Source organism: Pteropus vampyrus, unplaced genomic scaffold, assembly GCF_000151845.1.
Source record: "Pteropus vampyrus isolate Shadow unplaced genomic scaffold, Pvam_2.0 Scaffold141, whole genome shotgun sequence".
Lineage (NCBI taxonomy): Eukaryota > Metazoa > Chordata > Mammalia > Chiroptera > Pteropodidae > Pteropus > Pteropus vampyrus.
Window position 1 is genome coordinate 1,632,327 of NW_011888922.1, and position 11,248 is coordinate 1,643,574.

Sequence of the window (11,248 nt, forward strand, 5' to 3'; positions counted from 1 at the left end):
TGTCTAATTGTAAAGGTTCTGAGAAACGGTTTCATCCCAACCTCCCATGTCAGGCATCCATTTGCTTATTCCCATCCCCCTTCATAACGTCTGTACTAGGAGCTGGCTCTTCCAGGCCCCATGCTGCACCCCGCGAAAGCAAGAACAAATCAGGTAGAGACCAGGGTATCCCAGTCCAGGGGGACAACAGACTGAGGAAGAAAGCAGGACTGCCAGATGGCACATTGCTGGTGGGCAGGAACTTACACACCTACATTTGTTGCTCCCGGCTGATTCCATTAAGTCTCAGCTCAGCCGTCTCCTTCTCCTAGACTCTGGAGAATGTGATCCTGCACCTTTTTGCTCTGGCAGCACCCTACAGTTTCCTCTTTCACAGCAGTCTCCCCATTAAATTTTAATTCCTGTTTTCTTTTCTGTATCTAGTGGAGATGCAGTACCCAGCATACTACCTAGCACATAGTAGGTGCATAGAAAATTTTCATCAAATGAACAAATGGTTGAAAGTAGTAAACAACCCCATGAGTCAGGCATTTTCCCCCATTTTACAGATGAGGACCAGAGCTCAGAGAGAAACTTGCATAAGGTCGCTCAGCTGGAGCATGGCAGAAGGCGATGAGAACCCACGCCTGTCTGGCACAAGCCCATCCTCTTTCTGCTGCGTTCCGCAGCCCTAGCCCTGCCCCACTGCCCCTCTCCAGGCCCCACTGTCCCTCCAGGCTGCCAGAGGCCCACAGTCTGGCCCATTCCCAGGGCCGATTCCAGGGCTCAGCTATTCCGCCACCACCGGCTCCCTTCACAGTGCAGAGCCCCAGCCTCTGACAGCCTGTTTGCCAGCCTCGCTTGTCAATGAATTATTGATTTCTGCCCTTGGCAGGCATCGGAGGTCTTTGTTGTTGAGCACTCCAGCCTTCGTGAAACTCTAGGAAATAATTGTTCACAGACAGGGTTCTATTAATTATAAAGAGGACTTAATTTCAGTGAGAAGCCGATGGGCTTGTTTCTAAAGCCTTTTTTTCTGAGTTGCTGATAAGGCTCAGGAGCCTGCTGCTACGCTGAGCTCCCCAAGCTGTGGGAGGGACAAGTAGGTGGTATGCCAAAGAGACAGGGCCCAACCTGTCCCCCAAAGCAGCCAAGAGCAGGAGTACCTGAGGAGCTGCCACCAGGAAGCACTGCAGGGCAGAGGCCATCCTTGAGAATCATTTATTAACACTGCAAAAAGCAATAAAGCAGTGTAAGAGGGTTTATATAAATCACTACTTGTCATCTCACTTAGCCTTCTGGCCGAGAATGCATTTCTTACCGTTCCTCCAGCTAACATCGCCCCTTGTCCTTCAAGTCTCAGCTCAAGCGGGAGCTTGTCCTTGAACCCCGCCTTCTCCACCTTGCTCCTCCACCTTCAGGCTGAGTATTCTGAGCCTTGTTCGCTCCTCCCTCCTCCAGCAGCCCTTAAAACCGAGCCTCTAGAATCAGACAGACCTGGGTTCTAATGTTGGATTAAACACTTATTAGTTGTATGGCTGTGGGCCAGACAACCTCTTTGAGCTTTAGTTTCCTTAGACGTAAAATCAGAATAGTAACAGTACCTACTATGTAAAGTTATTGTGGAGATCACATGAAATAACGAATGTGAATTATTTAGCTCAAAGACCAAGAAATGTTAGCTGTAGCTATTAATTCTCTTAGATCATCAGTTATCACATTTGATGGTAGTTGTTTGTTGTCACGTGTCTTTCTCCACTAAATGATGAGTTCTTCAAGGGCAGGATGATGTCTGATTCATTGTTGTATCTCCATTGCCCAGGAAAGGACCTTGTACGGAGTACATGCTCCCTGAATGGTTTCTGAGTGGGAGGATGAGTGAATGGATGGATAGAGGATGGCTTGATGTTCTAGTGGTCAGCATTAGAGCTACATGCTACAGGTTAATGAATATGTATAGATCTGACATAGTTATCTAAGCTGATTCTCCAGGGTCTTATGAGTTTTTCCCTTTGTCTGACTCTCTCTCTCATTCTCTCTCTTTCTCTTCTCCCCCTCTTTCTCTCCCTCTCCCCTCCCCCGTCATCTCATTAGTCCATCCTTGGGGTACAGTGTGAAGTGCAAAAACAGCTCAAGGCCTTCGTCACCCTAGAACGTTTTGACCAACTCTATGGCTCGACAATCACCAGCTGCCAGCAGGCCCCAAAGACAAAAAAGTTTGCATCCAGTGGCTCCGTTTTTGGCAAAGGGGTCAAGTTTGCCTTGAAGGACGGCCGAGTGACCACAGACATCATCAGCGTGGCCAACGAGGACGGGCGAAGGGTTGCTGCCATCTTGAACAATGCCCACTACCTGGAGAACCTGCATTTCACCATTGACGGGGTGGACACCCACTACTTTGTGAAACCAGGGCCTTCGGAAGGTGACCTGGCCATCCTGGGCCTCAGTGGGGGGCGGCGAACCCTGGAGAACGGGGTCAATGTCACCGTGTCCCAGATCAACACGATGCTCAATGGCAGGACTAGACGCTACACAGACATCCAGCTCCAGTATGGGGCGCTATGCTTGAACACCCGCTACGGAACGACATTGGATGAGGAGAAGGCACGGGTGCTGGAGCTGGCCCGGCAGAGAGCTGTGCGCCAGGCCTGGGCGCGTGAGCAGCAGCGACTTAGGGAAGGGGAGGAAGGCCTGCGGGCCTGGACAGAGGGGGAGAAGCAGCAGGCACTGAACACAGGGAGGGTTCAAGGTTATGACGGCTTCTTCGTGATCTCTGTGGAGCAGTACCCAGAACTGTCAGACAGCGCCAACAACATCCACTTCATGAGACAGAGCGAGATGGGCCGAAGGTGACAGAGAGGACTACGGCCTGGACTTCTTGCCAAAGACAGCTACTCTTTTGTGGCCGCATACCTGACTGTGTTGTACTTTAAAAAAAAAAAAAAAGTCCTTTTTTTAACAAGTGCAGAAAAGAAACAAACAAAAAGATACTGGTTGCATTGTAACTCATGCAACATCCTTTTTTTTAAGAAAAGAAAAACACGAAATTGGCCTTCACACATTTTTTGCAAAGAACAGAAGGTATTTTTTTTCTGTAGTGTGATCACAATGAAAACTTTATTGTCTTTTGTTCCCTTTTTCCTTGTTGTTTGGGGTACATTTCTCCTCTCTGAGACATATATCCTGGGGTGTGTCCTTGTCTGTCCCTCAGTACCCAGTGTGATGTGAGACATGAGTGTCTGTGCTAACTTGTCTCATGTGCAACCTTTCCTCTATGGGGGTCGGGCGAGAGTGACGGGTGCAGAGAGTAATAGGCTAGTACTAAACTTCTGAGGGGGCGTGGAAGAAGGTTTTTCAGGACTTGTGGATCCTTGGCTAAGCTCTCGCAGATAAGCGATAGCTTTTTACTCACTGTGTCTCATGCCTCCGGAGGACCACAGGTGGCTTCCTGTTTCTCCGGGGAATTTTGCGATGTCGTTCAGCACCTTTTTCAAGCTGCCCCAAACCCCTGTCCAAGCTTATATTTTGATGCTAAATGAAACCCCCTCCCCCTTTTGCAAATCCTGTGTAGTTGTCGGTGCCACCCTCATGCTGGGATGGAGAAAGTGTCTCCCAGATCCTCCCCCCAGTCTGGTAACATAACATCCTGGCGCTTAGAGCCTCATCCTCCCCGAGGGGCAGAGGAACCCAGGATGTCTTGAGTCACCTGTGGTTGGTTGGTCCTCCCATGATGTTCTTTATTCATCTTCTCCTCTCTCCCAATGTGATGTGAGAACCAGCACTGCACAGCAAGCCTTCAGTGTAGGCACTATGTGCAGGGAGGGGAAAGCGACCCATGGCAAAAGGATGGCAGTGGTGGCAAGGGTACCAGCCTGCCTTCCTAGGTGAACCCCTCTCCCTGTGACTTTGTGTTTCTCCCCTCCACTTTTCAGCTGCCACCACTGAGAAATAGGAGTGTGGAGAGAGGCGCTTGGTGGCCTTTGATTCTGGAAAGATATTTAAGAAAAAGTCAGCCAAAGAGAGGAAGGCATGAGCCAAGCATCCTGCTAACTAGCTTCTGAAGGCTCCTCTGCCTTCCACATACAGGCTAATTGCAGAGCTGGGATGTAGCAAGAGAGGCTTTCATAAAATTCCTTCTGTGAAGTTCTTCTAAAACAGCTTCCCCTCTGAAGGACCCCAACCAGGGTTTTAAAGAGAGATTATGAACAAAGAAAGAAAAGCAAAGAAGAGAAAGAAAGAAAGAAAGAAAGAAAGAAAGAAAGAAAGAAAGAAAGAAAGAAAGAAAGAAAGAAAGAAAGAAAGAAAGAAAGAAAGCTAATTTGATGTGGCCTGGTGGTATCATGCAACCTCACCAGGTTCGGGGGAGGTTCCTGAGCCTGGTGACATGGACCCTGGAGGCCAGGCTATGGTTGTCCCTGTGGAGACCTATGCCTGAGGTCACTGGGAAGAGGCTTAAGCCCTCTCAGGAGCAGGGCCAACCCACACCTGGAGGGCATGCCCAGGGAGAGGCAGCAGCCAACCAAGCCCGGGGAAGCATGGAAGGGAGGGGAGAGTGGCAGCAAGAGCCAGGAGTTCCTTGCTCCTGGTTCATCTTCCTAATTACCATCGTCATTACCACTCAGGAGGCTCTGGGAGACCAGGAGGGAGAGCCAAATGCTTCCTTTTGAGCTGGGCTTCATAGAAAATGGGACTTTTATGGGTTACATTTACATTAAGTGTGGAAAATGAATTCTAAGTCTGAGCTATTCCCCGTGGCAACCTTGTTGGACTGATAAGCTCATGGCACCTTTATAGCCTTACTCACAGAGTCTTCAGAATATTACACAACTTAATGAAACCAAGGTCTCTCACTGCATGAGAAGCAGAGCGGCATGCAGCCTGGGTTCTGCCTGGCAGAGGGAGGCATCCACAGCTTCTCTGGAGAAGAGGTTTCGCCTTACGTCATCCCACTGGGATTAGAGGATGTGTTTCGCTAAGTGCTCTTCCTGTTTCCAAAAATGTCACACTGCTGCAACAGTGTGCCTTTAGCCTGTCTGTCCACCGGTTGCCCGGTGCCTCTGGGCCCAGAGTTTTGCTGAGTCCGATGCAGTGTTCCTTGGGTCTGTCACGTGTGGTGGGAGCTGATGCTAGGCTCCCATCCAGCAGGATCTTTCTTAGAGGGTATGGAAAACAGTTTAGCTTGAAGATCACAATTTTTTATCCAAAATAGACTTATGCCTCTCAAAATGTACTCTTGACAAAAGGGACCCTTGGGCAAAGCTCTGCCCATTGACCAAGTTGACCAGTTCCATCCAGGCTGCCTGTCATCAGTCAAGACCTGCTGGAGACATCTCCCTGAAGAACAGAGACAGCATGAAGGCCAACAAGTCATCTCCCTGCACCTTTTCAATCCTCTGACCCTACACCACCACCCTACCAAACTAATAGTGTGGACTTTTGAAGATGAAAAACAAAGAGAATTATTGAGTGTTCCTTTTCTTTAAATGAATAATGTTATATTTTTCCTGGGCTGCATACTATCAATGAAGCCTACCTTCTGTGCAGGGAGAAGTTGAAGCATCCTCAAGCTTTAGAGAAAGGATCTCAGATGTGGGGTAGGCAGCATATGCGCCTCAGTTTTACATTGGTGCTGTTGCTATTGGAGATGGTGCTTCCGGCATTGCTTTGTTTAGCTGGTTTGGAGTTGGTTTCCATTTGGGCTGACAGGTGACTCATGCCTCCCCTCTCAGTCTGTCCTCCTGCTGAAACCAGCAGTCCTATCCTTGCAACAAGAATGAATCTGAAGGCATAAGCCAGAGTTTTCTGTGCCTATTTAGTGGCCTCCAGGTATCAAATCCCATCCCTGATGGCACCTGCCCTTTTGGCACTAACCAACCAAAATGTGTTGGAGCAACCAGCCCTCCCTCACTAACCCAGGTTCATGATGCTGCAGGATGTCAGATTCTGACACTAGAAAAAGGTTTATTTTGGAAGAGTTCTTGCCTTCTCCCCTAATCTCCACAGATGCCATCGGCCCCTCATCCTCAGTCCCTCTGCCGTCACCTTAAATAGGACTTCCATGATTCCTCAACTTTTTTATAGGATGAGATTTCCTTTTTACCCACTCTCCAGACAGACATCATTGGAGGGTTAGAGCTATGACAAAGGGAAGAAGAGGAAGAAACTCCATGGTAAATTACTCCTTTGTGGGCCTTTGATGCTTGTCTCAGAAATGTTGGCCGAGGATTAAGCCAAGGATCAGACCAGTGCCTGATTTCTACCTAGGGATGGAGGACTTGAAACAGTCTCTAAGAAACTGACCAGAGGTTGAGAATGGCCAGGAGATGTGTTTTTAAATAATCAGGATGAGATGGGGCAGGGAGCAGAAGGTTATGCTGAGGCACAGAAGGTAAGTAAACTGGGCAGTGTTTTTATAGACACATAACAAGGAATCAGATTTGTTTAAAAAAAATAAAGGACCTTTTCAGCTGTGACTTTTAGAACCACCATTTATAGATGGCAGGGGTTTCCATTATGCAAAGACAAGGCTTTCAGTGCGAAACCTTATAACGCAGTCTCACATCTGCAGCTTTGTTTCTGCAGTTGCCACGTGGTGAGGGCAGTGATGCTGAGCTTGGTGCCCAGGAGGAAGGAGCTTGCCAGGCCTCATCATGGTCCCTGGCTTGGGGTTTGATCTCCCGGTGCTCAAAGTCAAATCTGTTCTCCGTTTCTCACAGCAGCCACCATGCCTAGGCCATAGCTTCTGGTCCTGAGCTGGGGCCCTCCCCCTGAGGGGTCCCAGAAAGAACCCATCTCTTCTTTCCCTTCGGATCCTCATTAAGACTAAAAGCCCTCCATCTAAGGCTCATAATTTCCAGCTAGGTTTATACACTTGTCTATATTTTATTGGAAGGGAGGGGATTAAAAGAAAGAACTCTGTAGTTCATTTTATCTTCAAAAAACAGCAAACTTATTTTAAAGACTCATTGCTCAGGTGATAGAAACTTTATCCTCTCCAACCTTTACATTCTCAAAAACCAGCCTCGCGTACTTGACCACCCCGGCAGTGGTGAGCTCTTAGGTTTCATTATGAATGCAGACGATCAGAGTGGGGGAGGCCTAGGTGGGGCCAATGTTGGGTTTCTTACCCCCTCTGGAATGCCAAAGGCATGATTCCGGGCCACCTCTGGGTCCCCAAGAAAATGTGATTCTGAGGGCAAACTGCCAGTGGAGAACCAACGCTCAGGCAGCTCAGCTCTCCCGGCGGAAGTCGGGTCACAGATGTCTGGCACTACCCAGCAGCCCAGGATTCACCCAACACCAGAATCCCACTTTTCTAAACCCGCCTGTTGTTCTTGAAGACTTCTGAACCCGCAGCTTCGGCAAAAGGACTCTCCCAAGCTGCCGCTGGATGACCAACACTGGAGACTCTGGCCTTACCATGTGGAAATAGTTTTCCTGAAGTCTGGAACTAATTTTGAGAAGTTTTTTTTCTCAACACTTTTGTGTTTCTAACACTGTATCCTTGACTGTGTAAATACCGACAAGGCTGTAAATAAATGCAGATGTAGATACCTTCTAGAAAAAAAAAAAAAAAAAGAAAGAAAAACAAAACCAGAAGTGATCCCGTGTAGCCTTCATTGACAAATAAAAGAATATTTTGTGTTTAAAGGTGTTTGGTGGCCTTTGTATAAAAGTAGTGGCTGCCTGAGCCAGTCCTCTGAGTTTACACTTCTACGTGCTGCTGTTCTCAGGATGCCCTGCAAGACTCTGGTCCTCAGCCCCAAAGTCCCTCTTAGTCCCTCCACGTGACGACTGACATGGAGAGTCATCTCCACAGGACACAAAGACCCTGAGGCTTAAACTCACAAATGTCAAAGCACCTCTGACATCAGCTATGCCCCACCGCTCCCCCAGGTCACATTCCAGCTGCACCCTTAACTGGCCTCAGGGACAGACTCCAAGGGATAGGACAGCACCACACCACCCTGAAGAGGGATTCTGTGCCCTGCCATTGGTCACAGAGTTGTTCACTCTGCCACGGCGATTCACACGGGGTGTCACCAGTTGCCCTTTTAAAAATAAATGAATGCCTATTCATCATGAGTTGTTATAACCACATAACAACTTGGAAAAAAAGAAGAAAATCCCTTTAGCATTGTTTTATTTTTTTCCTCCATGTATTCTTAATGTATCTTTTTTTCTAAAATAAAAATCTAAGATAGTTGTAGTCACCGTATACAGGTCATTTGTCACCCTGCTTTTCTCACTTAACCTCACATTTAACCTCTCAGTTCTAGAAGTCCCAGATGACAGCTGGTCACTTAGGAAAGTACATGTGCTAAGCCCAGCTCCCCGGTGTGAACGGCAAACCTTGTGAAAATTCACATAATTGAAGACAGAAATAAGAGCAGAAGTCCCATTGCTCTCCCGTTTGCCTCAGGGCTGGCCCACCCCCAGGTCCTCTGGGAAGGAACTTCAAGCTACTGGTCCCTTCCTTCCCCGCAGGCAACTGGGGGCTCTCCAGGCACTGCTTCCAGACTGTCACTCTCCTGTGGTGCCAGAAGGCACCTGCAGTGGTACAAAAAACCCATTTTGAGAGTCAAGCCAACTTGGGTGCAGAACTTGGCTCTAGCACTGACTGCGTGATCTTAGGCAAGTCACTTAACCCCTCTGGGCTTCGATCTTCCATCTATAATGAGGATATGATGGGTACACATCCCTCCGGGTTACCGCTCAAATCACCTTAAAGGAGAGGGTAAGTAATGTCACACGATGCTAAGAGTATAACAGGCCATCACTCATGTAAGTTTTCCACCTCACACCTCCCACCCCGGCCCAACCCACTCTCCTTCCTTCCAAAATCTGGTACTCCATCCACTGCACTCATTATTTTCAAACTCGAGCCTGCATCCAATTCACCTGAAGGGCTTACCAAAAAGATGCTGGCCTCCAGCCCCAGAGTTTCTGAATCAGTGGGTCTGGGATAGGGGCCCATAACTTGCATTTCTAATATGTTTCCAAGTGGCTTTGATGCCCCTTCATGCTCAGAACCACTGCTAAGTACACTATCCTTTATTCTAGATACAGAATAATCTACTTGGCACAGCACTTCAGATGCCCTTAGTCAATGGAACCCACCTCTTCCAGTCGGTAGAGCAGGTGCATTGGGTCCTCCTCTGCCAGTCCCCTCCCCGTCTCACCCACTACACTACAGTCAGCTGCACGGGAGTGTCCTACCCCCAGCGAACCCACGGACTTCCACACTTGTGCACCATTGCACACACCCACAGACTTTCACACCTATGCACATTGCACACACTGCATCTTCAAGCCCAGCTGAAGCCCTCTCGCTGCTCAGTTCTCTCAGAAGTTCTGGCACTGAGCACCTGCAATGTGCCAGACCCTTTTCAAGATGATTATTTTGAGTGTGAGCTCATCAAGCCCGGCAGAGGCTATGTCTGTCTAATCTGCGTGTCCTCGGTGCCCAAAGCAGGTGCTCAGCTGTGGGTCACCCTAAGTTCAGCTTTTCCTTTGCTTTAGGAGTCCACCCTCTCTGGTGCATTTGAGAAAGGGGGGGCTGTTTCCTGTCCCCTTCTAAATGGGGCCACCTCTCCTCTGAACTGGGTGTTGTTCCTCCCTCCCCTGTGTTCCTGGCAAACCTGCTGTAGCTGCCACTGGCCTCAAGAAAGGAAGAGAGGGTGGAGAACAGAGGAGTCTCCTCCCAAGCGTACTCGGCCCTTGCTGCCCTCTGTGACCTGCCCTCAAGTTTGCACAGCTGATTCAAGCTTTCCTGATCCTTTGGAGGCCATGGAGAAAACTACAACATATAAGGAAAACAACTTTCAAAGTGAGTAGTAATATGCCTTTTCCATATCCAGGAGAAGACTGTTTAAGAGCTAAACCTTACAGGGTTTTCCACTTGGATTCATCTCACCCTGACCTCTTCCCAATCCTCACACTGGCATCTCTATGGGTGTCTCCCCTTCCATCCCTACACTGGCAATCTCTCTTCATACCCCGGGCGACTCCATCCCTGCCAGAGGGTGGACGCTGATGCGGGCAGGCAATCCAGCTTTTATTTCTCAAGTCTGAATTCATCAATCTGGAATAGCCCCTGGGTGTGTGGGGAGGTTGAGGGGGGGTTGTTCCAGCCACCACCTTCAGACCAGTCCCCTTTCAAGGACTCAGGGGCAGTAGGATTCACAAATACATTCTTTATCCTTTAAGAATCCAAAGCGTATTTGTAAAGATACACATTTTGCAAGATAAATAACAATTCTTAGGAGCAGTAGAGTCTTCAGCCCACTGAGAAACACTTTCCTGCCTCTCCTGTAATCTGCAAGCCCACACCTGCCCACTGGGAGATCAGTACCTGACACTGTATGCAGAGCATGTGGGCTTTTACTTTGTCATGCTCTCCCCAACCTTCAAAACATGCCCACTCCACTCTCCCAGGACTAAGTTCTTAGGGTAAAAATCTCTTCCCCAGACTGTGAGATGGGAATAGAGGACATGGAGTCATTATTTCAGATACAGATATTTATTAGATGACTGAGTGAGTAGATGGATGAACGAAGAGAGAATGGATGGTTAAATGAATGAATGCCATCGCCAGGCCCTAGAGGAAACCCAGAAGAGGAATTACAGTTAATCAACAAACATTTAGTGAGCACTTCACGTATGTAACCCAAGTAGCTTTAGAGGACCTAAAGATGTAAAACAGGATTCTTTGCTTATACACATCACTACCTAATCAGGGGATCTAGAATGATTCAGAAAACAGATTCTGTGATACCTAGAAGCATGTACTCTATGTCACTACCCAGAAGCCTTAGTGTATAAGCTTGCTAGAGCTCAGAAGTCTGGTGAAGGAGCAGAAACCTTCCAGGTTTTACCCTAGGAGAGGTGACCAGAGGTCCAGTGTCTGGAATCAAAGAGCACCAGAAGTTTGAGCTCAAATCTAGGGGACAGGAAGTTACCGGTTTTCTAGCAGAAGGACAGCAAAGCAGCCAGGAGCTCCAGGCATTACAATACGTAGGGCTATTGGAAGCAGAACCCCATCAGTGTCCAAGGATCAGGTCCAGACGCTGAGGCAAGGTGTCTGGGTTCAGGCGGGTGAGCTGGGCAGATGCCCTGGCATCCATACCTTACTGACATAGGTTTGGTTGTAGGAAAAACCACGCCCAGGAGAACCGAAGCTCATCCTTTGCCCACAGCCACGATTATGACAACAGACCAGCACCAGCTCCTACCTCCTGTCATGGCTAGGTCTCCTTGCTTTATCAGC

The 11,248-nt window shown here is 48.5% G+C and overlaps 1 protein-coding gene across 1 annotated transcript in view; it reads left to right on the plus strand.

Annotated features, from left to right (window-relative positions):
- TENM4 (teneurin transmembrane protein 4) overlaps positions 1-7,629 on the plus strand; it is a 375,350-nt gene extending 367,721 nt beyond the window's left edge. The window contains exon 27 of the mRNA XM_023535518.1: positions 2,074-7,629. Within this exon, the coding sequence (XP_023391286.1) occupies positions 2,074-2,832 (759 nt within the window). The 3' untranslated portion in view covers positions 2,833-7,629. The remainder of the gene's footprint in view (positions 1-2,073) is intronic.
- Positions 7,630-11,248: the final 3,619 nt, after the last annotated feature.